Consider the following 21,062-nt stretch of genomic DNA (forward strand, 5'->3'; position numbering starts at 1 on the left):
GCGCGTTGCTTGCTGTCTCATATCAGTGTGTTGCAGTCCTATTGCAGGGTCTTGAAATAACCTCAGTGAAAAACTATCATGGTATTCTGGGTGACGATTTCTCAAGATGCTTGTCAGTATCAGGAGGACGCCTCCCATTAGATACTGGAAATAAGGCCTGTACCCAGGTGTTACTCGCTGGCCCAATCGCTCCTGCCATAAACAGTGTAGACTCAGAAAACTGCAGCTGATGCTCTGTGCTGTATATATGTCTATAATGTTAAAGTGCATGACAAGATTTGATAATATGGAATATGATTTATATGTATCTCCTTTACTCTCACCAATTTGACACACATGACCAGCTGTCCCGATGCAGCCTATCTTGATTGCGTTCAACAGAAATAGCAAAAAGCACCAAGGCAAATATATTGAGTGTTCCAGCAATTCCAGCTATGGGAATGACGCATCCGAGATTTTAGAAAGAGACAAACAAGAGCATTGCAGGGTGCCGTTGCTCCACCAAACATAAATTGGGATCTTTTTACAGTTTCGTGCTTGCTACCTTCACAAAATAAAGCTGCTCAAATCACTGACATTTACTGGACCATGCACAGACTGCAGCTTAATCTCTTGGTCTTAAAGACAGTTCTCATATTATTGTATATTGGGCTGATGTACGTCATCAGTGCTTGCAGCATGAACATTTAAAAGCCAAATGAACTAAAATATCTGTCCGTTGTGTTAATGATGCGAGGACATATGCTGCACTCACTATGAAGTCTCTGTATCCTGGATGTGAACTGTCCTCTCTGCCTCTGCACATACACTCGAAGAAAACTGAATCTCGCTCCTCCTTGTCGGGAATGGTGCAGTCTCGTCTGACAAACGGCCCTGCTGTATGTGGTGAATCAGCAGTAGTAGCAGAGCGGTTGAGGAATGGCTTCAGGTATCCAAAGCTAAACATCTAAACACCTCCAAATATATACAATACATATGGTTTAACACCACGGTGGCTCAGATGCAGCTGTTTCTGAACACTTCTCCTCACTAACACTGCTGATGAAGACAGTTTTAGTGCACGAAGGAGCTGAACACTCTTCTTCTTTGCTTCTGCTGTACTATTAATTCGATGTACACAGAAAAACCAGGCAGATAAACGATTAATTAGGAAAGTGCTGCCTATTATTCACACGCAACAATGTGCAAGAGACAATCTAAGTGAAATGACGAGAGTAAAGCATGCTAGCAGTTGTGCATTTACATCTTATAATGAGGTTGAAGTTCAAGCTGAAAGAAAGGAGGCATGTAGAGCCTTCATGCTGCCCACTCTGACTTCAGCTCTGGTGTTTTTCATGGACAAATAATAAAATGTTGTAAATGGTGGGAGATGATTTGCTCTTGCTGTCTGGGATGGAATGAGGAGACAAGGCAGGGTTTTAATTAACTTTTCATCTTGTGCAGATGGAGGGCAGAAGAGCGGGTTAAATCACAGAGGACAACAGCAGTCTGCCTCTTTATTAGTGCGTACGCAGGCACGCTGTGACAAACTACACGTCAGCTGCTCAATCATAAAACAAGGCCGAAGAGACAATCAGGATTCAGCCAAAGACATTTGTTTTAGATTGTTGTGACCCTTGACGAGTCTAGCACTTGCCTTTTAGACATCCCTGAAGATATGCTCTGCCAGGAATGTTTTATATACAGTCAGCCTAAAATGTATGACACATAATTCGAGCACTGGGGTCTGCAATCCATTTCTCAGAGGTCCATGTCCTCTGCTTCATTTGCATGTCCTCTTCATGAGGGAAAAGGATGTCATATAGGTCCAGTCAATGATGAACTATAGAAAATATCTGTTCCTTGCAGCACTATCTAATTTGCACATGGAATATGGAAAACAACATGAAATATGATCACATTTTCCAAGCAAATACATATATGTGCAAAGTACATCATCAGTCATTAATGATTTAAGAGTACAAAGTAAATCTCTCTGTGGCTGCCTGTTGTGGGAGGAGGCAACACATTTAGTGTGGAGGGTTAATTGCCTTTGGCAGGATGTTATACAACTGCTGTCTTCTGTAACATGACACAGTAACAGCTGACACACGTAAAGGACAATCCCCTCAACACAGTCTCCTCAATAACCAATCAATGCAGGGTAATGACACACCAACAAGAATGCATACTAATTGATTTAACCTGCTAGTGACAAGTCAGCCGAGGTTGTACAGGTCAGCAGCAGTTAAACCAAGTGAGGCTGCCATGTGGAAGAGCTGAAAGTGTGTGACAGTAACCCTTAAAACATAACACGGAAAGGGACAGTTCTGTTCATATTTAATAATCGGGTGTGTTAGTTATAGAATTACTCTTCGTAAAATGAGTGGAAAAAATGATTCTTTTAATCAAGAAGTGATCTATTTCACTGAGCTTGTTATTACTTTCAGCTCACATGACATGTTTCCCTAATTTTGCAACCCTTCCAACGAGCCTCTCTTCATATCAGGATGTAGGCAGTGCTATTGTAATTTGAACAGGGAACTAAATAACATCCCTTCATAATTACTGAGACCTTTGTGACCTACCCAAAATGAATTACTGTGATCATCGTCAGGCTAATACCCTGACTTCTGAATGTCATTATCCATTGCACAAACCACCACAAATGCATAGGAGTGCACATACAGAGGCAGCCACGAGCCCTCACACATTAATACAGACGCATACGTGACCAATACAAAAACACAAAGAGTGAGGTCAGAGAAAGACAGGTTAGCTGCAGTTTGTGTTCTGGACATCTACTCTTGTTGATTATACACCACCACCTCCATTCTTGCTAGCCAGCCCAAAAAAAAGAAAAAAAAAAAGAATTACAGTGTTTGCTTGAGTGGAACCTTGACCTTTCCTGAGGAACCATTTCATTACAAAGCCCCTGACCTCACTGCACACTCAGTGAGCTCAGGTAGATTGTAAGAGTTTATTGCACCGCTGCAATATTTCACACAGCGAATTTAAGAGTTTGTAAACTCACATTATGCAAACGCTGACAAATATGGGCGGCAGGGTGCGGATCTGCAGCTGTAGGTCCACACACACCACCAGTGGCATGCACAGCTTTGGACAGCAGGGTCAACCTCCCCCGCTCTTTTAGTTTATGGGCCCTTAAAAGAGCAAATCAATATGTTGTCCTCAACACTGAAACCTCAAACTGCAACACAGCTCGATAACTGAATGCACTATAGCTAACAACGTCAACACGCTGATAAGGGTTACTTAGCTACATTTTGCATTCCTCTGCTCAATCCACTGAATGTCAGAGGTATGACAAGTCTGACGTATACCATACGGCTAAATTAGACACTAAGCACTGAACCTCTCCCAGCAATGTTCAAGTGAGTTGCCTGTGTCCTCCACTGTCGATCACGGAATACTAATTTGGAACGGGCCGAAATAAAAGAAAGGTTATCCCTGTTGAAAGGGAGACTTTATGATAGCATAATTAGAAGCGACAGCACAGCACTATTCTGGGCCAGTCAGCTACTCCCAAATCTCTCCTGATAACAGGCTCACTCACAAAGGCAATGGCTTTTAAAGTTTGCTTTTAAGGTTTGGTGTGCCCCCCGAAACCCACACTATCTGTCTAATTGAATTTCAGACTAAAAGGACTGCATCCTGAAGACTTTCTGCCATATTCCTATTATTGAGCCTGTCTGGCTCTCAACCTGAAAGTCAAAATATTTCCAAGTTTTACAGAGATAGCAATCAAATCAAAATAGTAGTTTCCGGGCAAACATGCAAATAATCTCAACACGTCTGGCATTTGTTCAACCATTAAAATTATGACAACATTTGCAATATATACACAGAAACAGAATAGATATTTATGTAACCTGAAACACAGTAACTTCCGCTTTGCGGACAGTCTAACCAACAACGGTGTTTCCACAAGCTTACCTTACTCTAACCCTGACCGTAGTGGTTCAAATCTTGAGCCAACACTACCCCCTAGTGGTCACCGGGCACCACAGCGAGTATTTACTACTCTGTACAGTTTGTGGTTTTCAAGTTTGTTTATTATCATTCATCCACATTTATAGTACAAAGCTGAATGAAATGTCGTTCCTCACGGGGCCAAGGTGCTATGACACAAATACGAGGAAGAATAATAGTAAAGTACAATAATATGGCATATAAATAAGAAATAAGAGAAATCTTAAAAAATATATACTGTAACTTGTGTAATAAACATAACAGCAATACTGTGCTCACATGCCCATGTCTAAAGCCATAAACGTGGTGAACAATTCAGTGAAGATACAGCCAATAACCTCAGTGGTGATTGTACAAATAGGATCCCTGTGATGAGATTAGTTTTTTCTTCTTCTTACAACCAAGTATGCACCAGGTGGTGGGGAAATGGGCTGAGCAGACAAGAAAGTAACAACAACAACAACAACAACATTATTTGTATAGCACCATGCAAGAAAAGAAACTAGAAGTGCTTTACAAGTAAATGAAATCACAAAAAGAGACATAGAATGAACATAAAAAACAATGATAGAAAATGAATGGAAAATAAGATGGATTTTCTTTGCTGCTGGGAAAGTGAGTAGGGAGTTAGCAATGTACATTGGTCCTCTTAAGGTCGAGGAGGAGGACGTTAAAATCACTTTTGAATGTTACAGGAGGGACTAATTCTTTATTAATAACTACTGTACATTCTATGCTCATTAAGATGTAATATTTTACAAAAAGTCTTCTATAAATTATGATCTATACTGTTTAGTTAAAAACACACAACACCAGAACACACACACACACACACACACACACACACACACAGTACATTCTGCATATAATTGATAAATGGCTTCTATTGATAAAAGAAGAACAGATGCTTGTTATACACACAAATCATGGCTGGGCTGGCACAAGTGATGAATTAACCATGCAGGTGGATGTGCTTCACATCACACCTGTGTATTCATCCTAACTAGACTGTTTTGTAGTATCTGGCCATCCTTGGACATCACCCTCTTTATCCTTGCTTGCATCTATATCTTGCACATATTTCTATTGATAAAAAAAAATAAATAAATGACCCCTTACATACACACACATTCCCCTTTTTAATAACCTGTTTAGTCCAGGTTATTGAAAACAAAATGATACAGACACTTTTCTTGATACCAGTCTGTTAAGATGTTTAAGACAACCACTAACAAAGTCAATGTTTGTACTTTTTGTCTGTGAGTAAACACTTTTAAATGAGGACTGTGTTTGATGGCGTTGTAGATATTATTGAACACTACTACTGAGTTATAATACCAACAAAGTCCAAGTTTGTGATTGACACTGCATCAAGCATCATTTCCATGGAAACGGAATCGAAATCATTTCAGCCATCTTTGTGGTACCAAAGCAAAAATGATTCAAAGGGCCAATTTTAGCCAAGTTCTGGGCACCAGTTTAACTCTGTAGCACAGAGCAGGAAATAGGTTTTTCTCTCTTAAAAATAACCAAAAATCATATTGAAGCTACTGTCCCACATATATGTCTGACAAAATAATCCAATGCTGTAAACTTTCCTTTATTTTCTTTAACCTCAAATAAATTGAGGACGCGGTGAATGCTGGGATTCTGCGGGAACGGGGAGATTGCAGAACGCCATCTTTAAACCCCACAAGAGGCCAGCTACAGTTGCACACCGGGATGAAAAACAGTGTCCCTTCAGCGGGATTTAAGTGCAGATCGTGGAGATGGTGTGATTGTTGTTGTTAAGTAACCCAAAAGGAACTGTCCGATGGGACTGTAAGGAGACGACCACGGGATACCCCGAGAGCCTTAAACTGTTGTTATCATAGGCAGGCAACAACAATAGACGGAAAGACAACAACAACGGACTAGCTCGCTAACTCGCTAGTTAGCATCTCGCCAAGCGCTGCGCTGTTTTCAGATGCTAACTGAAAGCCAGCTAACGTTAGCTACTTCATCAGCAAATCTGTCCGGTTGCGTTGAAATTTGACCGGACGCCGTTTGCAGCTGGCACTGGGTATCCAGCTATATCCACCGAGGCGGTCCTTCATCTCTTTGCCACTTTTTAAAACAAATTTTAATCTTGAAATCCGCGTTGTGGCTTTAGCTAGCTAAAAGCTAAGTCCCGACTTCTCCCCCTCCCCAGCGGCCCAGCCGGAGATGCGTGGAAGATGTCGGTGTCGGGGCTGAAGGCCGAACTGAAGTTTTTGGAGTCCATTTTTGATCCAAACCACGAACGCTTCAGGATCATTGACTGGAAGCCCGACGAGCTGAGCTGCCAGTTTAATGTAACTGGGGAGAAGCTGTTAATTATCCACTGTAACATAACGGTAAGGGTACATAAACTTAAGTGCCGGACCGGGATTTATACACTTCCCTTGTTGGTCGTTAGCGAGCTAAAGTTAGCTGGTTCACTTGCTAGCCAGGTAGCAGGCTACCTCAACAACTGTACAATCTGATGCTATGCGGGAAAGGTTATGCGTACTTTCAAAAGCCAATGTCAGTGGGAGCTAGGCAGTCATGGTAGGGGGTTTGTTGGACTGACAATCCATTATTAAACAGTTTTGATAAGCAAACATAGCTGTTAGCTAACGCAGCCTCTGAATGCTAATGTAGTCAACCCAGATTTTACGTTATTTATTGACTCCGTTTAACCCTGCGACACGCAAGTAAACAGGTCAAATATGGTGATGTCTTGTTTTTGTTGTCATCTTCTGTCTTTAGGAATCTTATCCATCTACGCCGCCAATATGGTTTGTGGACTCTGATGACCCGAGCTTGGCGCAAGTTTTGGAGAGGTTGGAAGATGTGAGAAAAGGCAGCACCCTGGTAGTTGTCCTTACTTGCTTGTTTCACAACGTGACACTGAATGAAACATAACGATTCCTCTATACTTTGTGAGAATCTGCTGACATTTTTATTATTCACAGTGAAGGTTAACCTCAAAACCCGCGTTACTGGAAGTGACAAAATGCATAACATCACGCTAGGATTTGTGGAGCTGGTGGTGTGAAAAGCTTACTACAAGACAGATTGTCTTGTGATGCTTCAGTCAAGTCAACCAAAATGAACAATGAGCAGATCATTTTAATGCCCAGCTCACTTCCTCTTGAAGTGTCCTGATATGTTAAAACAGAGCTGATGTAGCTGCAGCAAATATGCTTTCATAGTGTGTCGCAGGAATGTGCCATAGGACTGAATGAAAAGACTACACGCCGTTTAAACAAGTATTGACCAGACTGCCTCTGAGCAGGAGCATTTTCTTTGCATCATTCTTCAATAATGTCAGCCTGCTGTGTTCAGCTTCATGAGAAGCTGGCAGATAATCGTGGTGTGAAATGATCTTTTGGCCCTCCTCCTTAATTTTGGACAGCTATTATTTAGTAGTGTGAAATACTTGGATTGTATATTAAAAATTTAGACTACATTTCATAAAGTATTTGTCTTGAAACATTTGTGCCATCATTCTCGCAAGATTTTTAATAGGTTGAATTAGTCAAAGGGTGTGTTTTTGCCATTTTAGTGCTCAGTGGGCTTAGAGTGTCTGATGGGCTTTCAGACATAAACAGCTTGCATGTGCTGCATAAATGTGTGTGACTTTGGCCGTGTATAACTGGCAAGTACAGACATGCAGGTTTTCAGCAGACCAAGTGGTCATGTCATTAGATCATTGGGACAACCTTTGAGGGCAAATTGGCTGTGACTGGCAGATTCTTATGTAATCCTACGTGTGGTGTGAAATCCTGAGCTTAGTTAGCCTACTTATTCATGCTGCTCTGTTTGTAGGACACAAAATCTGCTTTTTATAGAAGTGCTATCAGCTTTTTTAGAAGGAAGATTTTTTTTTGTTTGTTTGCAGTCTGTGCCATACATTATTCTACATTCAGATAAAGAAGGTTTATACCTTATCTACAAGGTATAAACCTTGCCTTCCTGTGGATAGATAAGATCAATCTATTTTCTTACTGTTGCACAGATGTTTCAGTGCTAGTGTTATGTTTGGATCACACCAAATTTGCAGACAGAACATACAAGCTGATGGCATCTTAACAACTATGTCGGCGACCTCTTTGTGTATGAGTGCACACAATGTCAGTGTTCCTGCATTTATTTGCAGTGTTACTGTACTCAGTGTTTTACGGCCCTGATTCTTGATCTGCAACAAACTGTTCCTGAGCTCATGTAGTAATATCCTTCATACAATCATGTGCTCACCTCACAATGTGTGAACCTTGCTCCATCCTTGCTCGTGATCGACTGAGCCTTTCCAGGATGCCCCTTTCATACCCAATCATGATACTATCACCTGTTCCTAATTTACCTGTTTACCTGTGGAATGTTCCAGGAAAGTGTTGCGTATTCCACAGCTTTCCCAGCCTTCAGTTGCTCCTGTCCCAACTTGTTTGAAACATGCTGCTGCATCAAATTCAGAATTAATATATATTTGCAAAAATCAACGATGTTGATGAGGTAAAACATAAAATACATTATTTGTTCTATTTTCAATTGATAAAAAAAGGATCAGTTAATGCTCACGTTTTGTTTTATTTTTGTGTTACACATTGTCCCAACTTTTTGGGAATCAGGGTTGTATGTTGAAATGCTTAGTTTGAAATCATATGTGAGTAATTGGTCCTAACTTTATTGCTACCGGTACAGATTTTGTAAACAAAACACTGCTTGGTGAATAACATTGTCATTCCTCGTCTTTTGTCTCACACAGTCATGATTTTCTAGTTTTGCATTCAAGAGTGTGTGTCTGTGATGTATAAAAAAAAATTATCACATTTTGACAATGCCCACATGATGTATATAATCTATTACTGTTCATGTTTCCAGCAGTGTTTCTGCCACATCTGTCACATACCTGCTACTGTGCATTACTGTGTATCTGCATTTGTAGTATTAAATGGTCTATCTAATTCTATATCTCCTTTTATTTGTGGTTGTCTTTCCTAGCTTTTGCAGCAGTTGAAGAAACTCATTTGTGACCTTTGTCGGCTGTATAACCTTCCCCAACATCCAGATGTGGAGATGCTGGACCAGCCCCTGCCTGCAGGCCCTGCGGGACAAGACCGAAAGGCAAGGCTGCCTAGTTAGCTCTTGTCAAATACCTCCCTGTGGCATGGAATGGAATGGCACAGCTAGGACACGGCCAGTATTTGATTACTTTTAAGGAATATTCCATGCATATTTAAATTCTAATGGTTAATTATGCACTTTCCAGACCAGTTTTGCTCAGTGTTGAAAGAGCCATTACAGAAGGCCTTGTATGAAGTAGTTGTCTTAAAGCTGATCGGTAGACTCTTCCTGTGGTCAGTGGAAGATGTTTTTATGTGAAATAAAAGGAGCTCAGTGAGTCTCTTTCAGATCATTTTATGCAGCTTTACTAAATGCCATGTTTGTCGTGTGTGTATGTGTGTATAGCATGGGACAGAGGAGGTCACATCTGAAGAAGAGGAGGAGGAGGAGATGGGAGAAGTAAGTTATCATCTTTGGTCCAAACTCCTAATGTATTGCTCTTAAGAGGTTGTGCTAAGTGCTTAATAATGAAACACTTGTGTATTTGCCTCCCGTCTTGGTCACACATCCAGAGTGATGTCTATGCTGCTGGTATTGCATGTTAGTATGATACATGGCTTTGGAAAGCATATTGTTTAATAAAGATGCCAATGTTACACATGATTACACATGCACATGATTATTAATGCAGGTTTGAGTTAATTTGATCGACTCATCCTGGATATTGACATGTTTAATGTTTTCTTTCTTTCAATGTTCTAGTGAACTAGAAAGCTTGATCACTTCTTTGGACTTGGCTCTGGCTTTGATCCCTGAGCTGTTTGTTAACGTTGTTAATGTATCGCTGGTCAACCAGAAAAGATTTTTAAAATACCAAATCTGCACGAACAGGACATAGAAGACCTGGACCACTATGAAATGAAAGAGGAGGAGCCTGTGGATGGGAAGAAATCAGAGGATGACGGCATTGAGAAGGAGAATCTAGCCATCCTGGAGAAGATCCGAAAGAACCAGAGGCAGGACCACTTGAATGTAAGTCTAACGCATTAAAACACATGTATTATGAGGTGCTGAGGGGCTAATGGTTCATAAAACATCTCATCTAGAACCCAACTTCACACCTTTGTAGATGTCGTTAAAGCCTTCATTTAATGTACGTAGAATTTTTGTTTGCTCATTTTGTCAGCAGTGATTTCTTTTGTGAACCACAAACAGACAAAGGTTCTGAACACACAGGCTATGAAACAAAGCAGCGATGAGGCGTTCCCTTCACATAGCTGACAATAGGGAATGTAACCTGCTTCTCAGTTTGCGCCCATATTCAGTTCATCTTCAGGTTCCTCTTAGCGTCTGCTCTTCAAGGCAGCATAAACCTGTATAAATATTTGTTTTTCTTCTGGGAAGGGCTCTCAGCTTGCTCATCATCCTGTTCAATGGCTCAGCTGTGGGGCTGTCTTGGTATCTGAAGTGCCTCAGATACAATTACAACCCAACTATGGAACCAGTGTTGCATGTTTTTCATGCACTTATTTAACTTTTTTATATTTTGAGGATTGGTTTAACATTCCCTCAAGGGGCTGTTGTGACATGGTAAATATTGATGTCCAGTAGAATAAACCTTTCTCTTCGAGTGCCCACGTTAAGTACAGATGACAGGTTTACCCTCACAATAAAATTGCAGAGTCACTGTGTTGTTTGTCTTTATTGTTACAGTGGTTGTTTTGTATTTTTTAGGGAGCTGTGTCTGGTTCAGTGCAAGCCTCTGACCGCCTGATGAAGGAGCTTAGAGAAATCTACAGGTCTCAGAGTTACAAGACAGGTATGCACACTGCACAAAGGTCTACTCTTTGTCGCGGATCGGAAGGAACAGTTACAAATATCTGCTACTACCAGGGAACTAGCACATGTTCCCACAAGCCCTCACACACAATAATAATCAGTTCTATTCTCTATAATGTGATAGATGAGTATTGATGAACATCAAGTATTGCAAAACAAGAACCATGAACATCTGAGAGTGAGTTCAGTGTGCAGAATTCAAAAGGTACCTAACTCTTTAAGACTGTTTTTGAGGTCAGCTCCACCCTCCAGTGGATGTGGAGGCGTCACTGTAGGTTACTGCACCCTTTGCTGTTTGCAAATGTCTCTTGCATGCTTTTGTACAGGCGAGAAAAGCACATAGACATGCTTTCCACAGCAGCTTAACAGAGAAAATGATATTTGTTAGAAAGTGAAGCACAAACCAATTTTTTTTTTCAAAGATTAGGCTGAACCCCATTTTGAAATCTTTCATTTTGTAAAAATTCATCACATTTTGAACAACACTTTGAATATTTGTTGCAGAATTTGCTGACAGCATGAGTGTTGAGATACCAGTTGCAGTACATGTTTTGTCAGTTTGTACTGGACCTTGGTTTTTGAGACATCTGAGTAACTCTCATTTAATCAATTTCTTTTGCAGGCATCTACTCAGTCGAGCTTGTTAACGACAGCCTGTATGAATGGCATGTCAAACTAAGGACGTAAGTAACTTAAGGATCTTGTGTCACATATTATTTTCTTTTTCTCGATGTTCGCATAAACACAGACTGCATCATTTTCTGACCAACAGGGTGGATCCAGATAGCCCCTTGCACAGTGATTTACAAGTCCTTAAGGAAAAGGAAGGAATGGATTACATTTTACTAAACTTCTCATATAAAGTGAGTAAAATTGACTCTGCATTAATGAGAACGAAACACCATTTAGGAGTCTTTGAAGCCTGTAAATTAACATTTTTTTGCTGGCCGTCTCGACAGGATAATTTCCCCTTTGATCCTCCGTTTGTGCGGGTGGTCTCGCCTGTGCTTTCTGGAGGGTGAGTTCACTGGTCCACTTCTCATACTTTCTTCCATCCCCATTGACCATGTCCAAGTTGAGGCTGAGTTTGTGAACAAAATGTTAAATTAAAAAGTGTCTTTTGGAAGAAGACTTCATTTTGATGATGCCCTGATCATTTCTTTCCTGTCCTTGCTGTAGTTATGTTCTTGGAGGAGGTGCCCTGTGCATGGAACTTCTCACAAAACAGGTATGTCAAACACTTTTTTAAAAAAGCCTTAAATTAATTTGAATGTGCACTCAATAATAATAATAATTATTATTATTGTAATACTTTGCATTACATTGACATGTGTTTTTAAAACCTGCTCTCACTGACGTTGGCTTTCCTGATGGCAGGGTTGGAGCAGTGCCTATTCCATTGAGTCTGTCATCATGCAGATCAATGCCACTTTAGTCAAAGGAAAAGCCAGAGTGCAGTTTGGAGCCAATAAAGTAAGTGAGGAAACCCTAGAGGTTTCATTTCAAGTCAGGAAATGTCCTGTAATAACGTGGAGCTCACATAACGAACATAATGAATGATGTGGACCATGATGACAGTGCTTTGACACAGAGGCCTGCTTCTCTGGCTTGTAGCTCTGGCCTGTTGTGCTGTGTGACACTCTCCTGTTTCTTCTGCTGCCAGACAGGCTCTGTGGCTGTTTTTTTTTTTTTATTTTTAATCCAGTTGGAGTGAGGTGGGAGGTGCAGCATGCTGCAGATTGCATTCGCTGTCACTTGAACTCAATATGTTCTTTTAATGACACTTGATCTGGCTACAGGCTTCTCTCACAGTTTGATAGTAAAGTATCAAAGAAACATTAATATTTATACGTCCCTCTCAGACGCTCGCTCTCACAGATGCTAATCCCATTTGAAGTTTCTCATCTTCCTAGTTTTATGTATTTCGTCCTTTCCTGTTAAATGCTGGGTTAGCGTAATGTGCAACTGGTATAAAGATAATTTGGAAAGCATACTTACATACATACATTTAAAACATCTTTTCAGTGCAGGAGGCATTTTAATCAGCTGACTTCTGAATGCCTCTCACAGCAGTTACTAAAATGATTGTTTTTTTTCTTGGGGAAACCATTGGCACGTGGATCACAGCTTTTTTTAGGCGCTTATTGCGCAATGTTAACATAATGAGCGTCTGAAGCTATTTTTTACTCAGAGATTAGTCTCTGGTTTTATTTGTCAACCATTATGTATTAAAATTTGACTTTCACTCAAGGTCTAACAGGAGTGATGTGTCTGTGTGATGCCCGAGGTCAAAATGCTTGTTTTGAGAGTTTGTCAGGGGAAAAATGTATATATTGTACACACACGACTTAATCTGAAACCACTTCACTTGAGTATGAAAAGGTGAACAGGCAGCTTGTTTAAAAACATTTGGAGATACTAGAGGGTCACTATAAAATTTCTACAGTCTTACAGTGTCTGCACGACCCAGGTAGTGAAAGGAGCATGGAAGCAGAGCAGCTTCTGCCCTCCTGTGTCTACACAGTATGCATTCAGGCACAGTATTGAGTGTAGGCCACCTGCATTTTGCAGCGCTTAGAGCGTAACACACAACCACAGAAATTTCACATGCAAACAGAAGAAAATAGAACACACGTCTTGGTTTGCAGTTTTGTGTGTATTTTGTTGGTGAGAACGAGCCATCACATGGCCTATATGTAGACAGATGTATTGATTGAAACAGAAGCGTATCTGTTTCACACACACGTGAGAACGACTGAAAATGTGGCTTGTGCAGACAAGCAGTTACTGTAGACGTTTTCTGCAACTTTTAGCCCTGTTGGCCATCAGTGTTTTTTTTATGGTTTCATAAAGGCCAGTTTAAACTTAGTTCTTACATTAGTCAGATGCATGTTTGCAGGACAGTGTCAGAAAAATAACGACCAAATTCCTATAAGCCTAAAAAGTTGGCCCCCCTACCCCCAGAGCTACCCCAGAACTAGCAGTCCCGTTTCCAAGGTAACCATAGGTGACAGCTGCTGATCAGTGGCACCAAATGTCAAAAAAGCAGCAACAATCTCTCATAATTTATGGTTTGCTAAGAAATTGTCATTAAGGTTGGGAAGTTTTAAGAGAGGCTGTAATAGTACATATGAAATATACATGCAACATCCAGTGAGAGCAGCGGGAGTCATTGTCGTTTGCCTAAGAAGTCTGACAGAGGAGTAACGGAGGTAATGAGCCCTACCACAGCAGCTAAGCTCTGCTACAGCAGAGGTTTTATTTCAGTGTTTCTTATTGTTACACTCTTTGCTGAATTTTCCCTGTCAAACGCCCTGTTGACTGTTGAATTCTTCCATAAGGCAAACTGGGATGAGCGGGTTTCAGCGGTCAGATGTGTTGATTAGTTTGAGAAAGGCTGTAATTTACCCAGAAGTCACGGCAAATGAGTTCAAACCAATGTAGTCAAAAATTAGACAGCATTGTGCAATAGATGAATTCAGATGTCTGACTGCAGCTTTGATCAAACTAATGGTCAGACGAGCAGGTGAAGAGCCGGGTCTGCTGTGAAGGGTGATGGCCAGGTGTGCATGAAAGCAGTGTGATGAATGGTTAAACAAGGGGAGAGTGTGTGTTTATTGTCCTGCACCACACACTGGGTTTTGTTCTTGAAATTGGAGATGTAAGATAACCCCCCACCCCCACCCCCCCACTCACGTAGAAAACAGCTGTCCTTGCTGTTTCCTGTTCTGTACTGTCATCATAAACCCATCGCACACTCTAAGGTTGACTTCATTTTCATCTTTTAATGCAGAACCAGTACAATCTTGCCAGAGCACAGCAGTCCTACAAATCCCTGGTTCAGATCCACGAAAAGAACGGTGAGTGTTTCTGTCTCCAGTTTCATACCGGGAGCATTACTGACCTTGTTTACTGAAACCAAATCCCTCCCATACATCAAAGCTGAGCACAATTAGTACTTGTAGTGTTGTGTATGTACCAAACATGTAGCCCGTATTGTTATGCTTAATTTGTGCTGTTAGGGATTGAAACTAACATGGTATCTGTAGATAACACTAATCCACACACAAACTGTAAGTACATGTACACATCTCACATTTGCTCTTATTTACACTTAGGTGGATGCTTACTGAACTAACAGTAACCCATAGTAATTAACCTGGATCATGTCATGGTATTGAAAAAGCATTGACCTTATGTGTAATGTAGGAGTTTGACAGCAAAAGTCTAAATGATTCTGCATGTGTGTATTTAATCTTAACAGTAAATTTCTGCTAATATGAACTTGTAATGAGAACCACGAGAAGATTAACTGCTAGTAGTATTTAGTGCCGTGTTATTTAAATCCCCTGTTATAGATTCAGATAGTAAATGCTTTGTAGAAGCTTAAGGGACATCAGAATGGTGTAGAAATGTTGGTTATGCCGTGTCAGGAAAGAAGATTACACACGGTCTGTTCTCGAAGACAAACAACCTAAATAATGGTCTGAACAACTGTTGCATTCATTTATATAACTCGCCATGTCATTGAGAATGTCCTGTTCAGACCCAGCAAGCTTTTTAGTTCAGATGTATCACATTTCTGTTTAGGAGCTAAAGGCTTTGTTTCTCTGATCATTATAATTGATATTCGGCTGTTTCAAAGCACGGCACAATAAATGAATATTATTCCCAGTCAAATCCAAATAATATGCAGTTGAACATGAAATTGACAATAGAAGATGAAGCTCAGCGCTAAGTTGCTCAAAGATGACCACTAATGTAAATTTTTGTTGTTGTCCTTGACCTCTGTGAAAGCACCACGCTGCATTTTAAAACCAGAAGTGCAGGTGAAAATATGCTAATTCCCTCGACTCTCGGCTACATCGAGCTATATTTAATTGTGGAAGAATATGAAAGTTGAGAGCTGGAAGCCTGGCTGAACCTTTTTTAAAATTCTGAGCCACGCGTGCCTCTGGGTCTCACCATTGAACACTTTCTGCCTGCTCTTTTGGTTCTTGCACAAACCGAGATGGTTAGAAATGCAGGTACAAGCCTGTGGGGCCGACGACGATATGCAAAATTCATCAATCTAACCCTCATGTTATTGGTTGTGGATGCCGAGTGACTGTAGATTGTTGATGTTTACCGTTTAGTCATTCTTTGCTATTGTGTTTTGTCCCCCCCCCCCTCCAGGCTGGTACACACCCCCTAAGGAGGACGGCTAAAAGAGACTCATGCCTTTCCTGCACTGGGACCACATGTCTTTGTTTTTCCTTTTTTTTTTAAAAAAATACCCCTTGCGACCAATCCTTTTTTTTTATCCTGCTAAACCATTGTGTTCTCTACGTGAGAGTTCGAAATCCAAACCAAATTCCTCATCCAGTGACCACCCAGACACTCGCACATAATCACACACACACACACACACACACACGCGCAGACCCCCACCTGACATTCTCATCCAAGGTCATCAGCTACTCGCAAGGGTGTCCTCTCTTCAGATATTTATCTCTGTACATCTCTTGTCTTATACAATCTAATTTTTCCATGGCGACAGTCATCCCATACTCCAGGAAAACGGCGGACTAAATATAAAGTCACCCTTTGGTTTTGGCGTTGAGCATGCCAAGGTTACTCGCTGGCTGTGAGTTGAAAGGTGCGGCATGGCTTTATCCAGCGGGCTGATGCTCCAGTCGCCAGACACTGCCTCTCTGACCACAGACTGGATCTGAGAATGGCATGCGACATTCCCTGATACGATTCAGTGGTGGCAGGGAAGGATATTTAAAGTTGGCGGTGGGAAGAACCACTGCCTTTTCTCTCCATGGACGGCCTCTGTAATATTGTGCTCATGTATTATCTTTGTCATGCCAAGATCCCCCCTCTGGAATAACATGCTTCTGAGGCTAGCTTGCTTTCAAACCTCTTATCTTTTAAAGCTTGAATCCCTGAGGTGGGGAGGAAGATAAAGAGACTTTTGCAGCCTGGAGTGGGACAGCCCACAACGAAGAACAGCATCCTGCTGAGCTCCAAAGTCGGAGACCACTGTCGTCATCGTCACAACCAGCAACTGGACAGCAGAGGTTTGGTGTGTGGCTAGGCTGGACACATGGCCAGGCGAAGCACGGGCGGGTTTGGATTTGATCACACTGTAATGTAGTTGATTTTAACTCCACGTGTAAACATGTAAATTTGTATTTCTGCAAAAGGATTTAATTGTTTATAATGTAACCTTGTCTGGGTCTTTGGCTGGGCAGAGACTGTATTACTATATACCCTTGACTATTAACAGCAGGGGCACTGCAAGACCCATTTAGAATAAGAAAATGTTGCTTCATGGATACTCTTGCAGAAGGAAACAAAAGTACGCCATGTTCTTATGTAAGCTTAATGACTACTGCGGTTTTGTTCTTTTTTTTATATTGATTTGTAATCCTCATGTTATTGGCAGCATTGGCAGTACCATTCCCCTTATTTGATGGCACCTCTTAACTTCAGTGGCCGTGACAGTATCGGCGTAGACACAGCTGTTTTCTGGCATTCCAGAGGTTTGGCTTTTCATATCTAATCACTCAAACCGGATGAACCTCAGTAAGGCTATGCAGTGAAGACACAGTCTTGTGGAGTTTTGTTGTACTGAAGAAAATTAGTCTTAACAGCTTAACCGTGTAGTCACCTGCTTAGTTCTTGTAGCTGGTTCACATCCAGAGCACTTTGCCAATCCTGCAGTCGTAACAGTCGGGGCGGGGGTGGGGGGTGACCTTTACCTTCTGACTTTTCCTTGACCTCGTGGCTGGTTTTTCAAGTGCAGCCCGAGTCTCAAATTCACAGCAATAGTCTTGACCATGTACCTTCTGGCTTCACACCTGGGAAGATCGACTGGAGTCTGTTCCGTTTCCAGGAGCTTTGCGTAGGTTTGATAAATATTTGTTCAGATTTGCCACAGGAAGGACCCAGCTCTTCCCATTTCCACCTCTCTGGTTACTATTCATAACCACTCTCAGCGCTGCTGTACCCCTCAGCGTGCTGGGTCTTTGATGTAATGTGAATAATATGCAGAAAACTGTGTGGAGCATTCCAATTAATGCAGTTACACGTTTGTTGTGGGTGTTCTATTGTGTGGTTACTTGCATTGTTTTAAGTATATTGTCCTGAAAAACCAGCATAGAAAGCTTAGTTATGCTAATTCATACAGTCATTCCTCATTTTTGAGTTGATTTTAGAGTTTTCTCAGTGATATTAACCTCAGTCACAACACCAGTACCTTCAAAACAGGTAGAGATTGGTATAGAACGTGCCGCTCGTTCACATTCAGCATATGTCTGACGTTTCTTTAGGCTTGCGGGGTGTGTAGAACAAGCGTCACCGGCATCACCCTCCCTTATCGTTTCACCGAAAGTAAAATCTCAACATGCCTACGGATCATCGGCATGGTTGTTAGCTGCTGTGATGCCATCAGTAACGTACTAATCACTTCATTCTGGTCACATCGTCGAGCCCACCGCTGCATTCTCTGGAGAAGCAAACTCAGGAATACATACTGCACACTCAACTTTGCAAAGGATTGCTTCAGAATATCATTATGAAATGCAAGATTGAATGTGTCAATCTTTTTTTGGTCCATTTTAAAGTGACATCCCTGTTTTACCAGTAAGCAGCGCAGAGTGTTCTGCTGTTCACTTGCACACACTTAGATTTTCTGAATGCTGTTGATAATTACTAAGCAAGTTATTGGAATGATTAGATGCGTGGAGCAGGGCTTTGCTCCCGTCCCCACATTACCCTGCGCTCGATGAGGGGTTCAGAACACGTCTACCCTGTCTCTTTGATATTGCTGTATTTTGCATGTCAATATATCAATGGGTATTTTTCCCCAAGCTACTGAAGGCAAAGAGTGGTCGGGTAGTGCGGTTTAAAAGACTAGATGTATCCATTTTTCATGACACGTTTACTTAACTTCCTTACATTAGTGCACAGGATAATTTCTCCCTGTGTGCCGCTTAGTACCTATTGAACCAGGTCGGACCCTATATGAGACACATGGACTTACGAAGACATCCTACCTGCTTGGATTACCTTTCAAAGATGCCAGGACACCCCACAAAAGTAGCAGTTCAGATTTGCGTGCCATCAGAACAATTGTAAGCCCACATCTTTAACCTGACCTTTGGAATAATGGTGTACAGAAGTCTGTTGTGCACTGAATAACAGCTTCTCTGACACAAACTCGTGTTTGTCTGGCTCACAAATTTCTTCTCTGCTTTGGCGAGCGACCTATCGGGTTTGAGGTCTGAATTAGCCTGATTCTGGGTTCTTTACCTTGCTTTGTTAACTGCAGTGGCCGGGTTATAAAGTTATGCACTATTAGCATGCTTTGGTTTGGTTTCATTTTTTTTCCATTGCAAGGGTGATTTTGACCATGTAAAATAATTTGTAAACTTGCATCAAGTTTATGAATAAAGAATTTTATGAAATAGGTTTTTATTCTGTTCAAATGAAAATGTTCATCAGTGGCCAATGGAAAACTGTTTCCTGCAATACATCCAGATCTCCCTGGTATTGACTGAAAATGTATCACTCCTAAATAGGAACAGTGGAAAGTATTGATAAGTAAACTGACTTTGGCACTAAAACTCATAAATGGGTGAAACTGGACCTTTGGCAGTGAAATGCATCTCATTCATGCATCATGTTACCTTCATTTGGGAGAGGCTTTTATTCAAAGCAACATACATTTTTTCCTCCCACATAGGAAGCTACTCCAGGTTCACTGTTTTGCTCAAGGACACATCAGTATGGGCAGGAGGCGCCTGGAATTGCACCACCAACCTACACTGTAAAGCACAGAGCCCAATGTGAGTCCTGCCTCTCCAGATGGTGCATTTCTTGTGTCTTCCAGTAGATGGTGTTCTTTGCCAAAAGATTGAGACATCAGTGTTTGTCCAGTGCTGCCATCAACATCCAGGTGGACAGCTGCCTGCTTGTTTTACCCACGAACTGAGCTAATGCACTGGAGGCAGTGCCCCTCTGACTTGCCTCTTTGACTTGAGGGTGAAACTTTGATTCACTTTTCCATTTTTTCCCACCGACCCTGAGCCTGTTCTCGCTGCTGATATGTATTACTCTGCCTGATTTTGACTTAAACTGTGTAAATATTCAAGGATCTTTGTGGCTCAAATTATACCAGCTGTTGACTAACTGCTTGAAGCCAAAGCCTTACGACTCATGTATGACCATTGAAACCAAACATCAACATTGTGGAGCTAAAATCTGTTTTGAACAGGTTTGACTTGGCGGCCAGTGATTTATGGCAGCTTCCTGGGGGTAACTGCTGGGTTACCCCCAGGAAGAGTGCTGACCTTTGTGAGTGGGATGGACAGATTTTATCCTACCAAGGTTTTCAACAAATTTCCTTTCAACATTTCCACCACTTCCTCGAGGTTTGTTGGCGTCTTGCGTGTGTGCCTGTATCTGTTTGCACAGCCCCAGTGCAGGGACTCACCTTCCTCAAAACACAAGTCCCCATGATGTAAATCATTACATTTTAGGGTGAAGACTTGGTTTAAGGTTAAGGTAAATCTCCAGGAAATGAATGTTCATCTGTCTTATGCCTCCAGGAGTGACAGAAACATGACTGTGTGTGTGCCACCACTAGATGGTATGGCAGCACTCTTGTATCTCCAGGCTATTATTATTATTTTGAAGTCACTGGTGCCAGTCTAGAACTTCTCTCTGCTTCTAATGTCAGTCACCAGTTGATGCTCCATTATTGCACTCATCCCTCCTCTTACCATCTCTGTGGTTCATTTCCTTCAAGGTCGTATGAATGAATAATAAGGTCATTTATTTCCGTGAGAGGGCTGCTATTGATGGGACACAATCTGATATGGACATGCTCATATTCTCCCATCAGTGTGTTGGAGTCAGATACTGTTATGGTGGGATGGCAAGCGCCGCTCTCATAGATGACATGTTTGTGATAAATAGCTGAATCAATCCCCATCACTGAGAAGCAGGAGGCTCGCAGTAGATAGCAGGGTGACCTATTGAGTCTGTGGTCGATCGTGTGGATGCAGCCTGGATAGTTAAGCATATCAGAAATCACTAGAACCAAGAACCAGAAAGTATTTTTTCATGAGATCAGGAAAATGAGTCAAGTCAAAGGGCAGATTGTAGTAAGGAGGAGGGGAGCGACAAGTGGA

At 41.5% G+C, this 21,062-nt stretch overlaps 1 protein-coding gene across 1 annotated transcript; it reads left to right on the top strand.

Annotated features, from left to right (window-relative positions):
* Positions 1-5,648: 5,648 nt before the first annotated feature.
* Positions 5,649-19,334, top strand: LOC143335258 (ubiquitin-conjugating enzyme E2 Q2-like). The gene is made up of 13 exons (XM_076754586.1): positions 5,649-6,347; positions 6,742-6,846; positions 8,977-9,099; positions 9,445-9,498; positions 9,931-10,071; positions 10,774-10,858; positions 11,501-11,561; positions 11,651-11,741; positions 11,838-11,896; positions 12,058-12,106; positions 12,256-12,351; positions 14,672-14,738; positions 16,054-19,334. Exons 1-13 carry the CDS (start codon positions 6,189-6,191, stop codon positions 16,083-16,085), a joined length of 1,122 nt encoding a protein of 373 aa, XP_076610701.1. The 5' UTR covers positions 5,649-6,188; the 3' UTR covers positions 16,086-19,334.
* The last annotated feature ends 1,728 nt before the right edge of the window (positions 19,335-21,062 follow it).

Source organism: Chaetodon auriga, chromosome 1, assembly GCF_051107435.1.
Source record: "Chaetodon auriga isolate fChaAug3 chromosome 1, fChaAug3.hap1, whole genome shotgun sequence".
NCBI classification, from domain to species: domain Eukaryota; kingdom Metazoa; phylum Chordata; class Actinopteri; order Chaetodontiformes; family Chaetodontidae; genus Chaetodon; species Chaetodon auriga.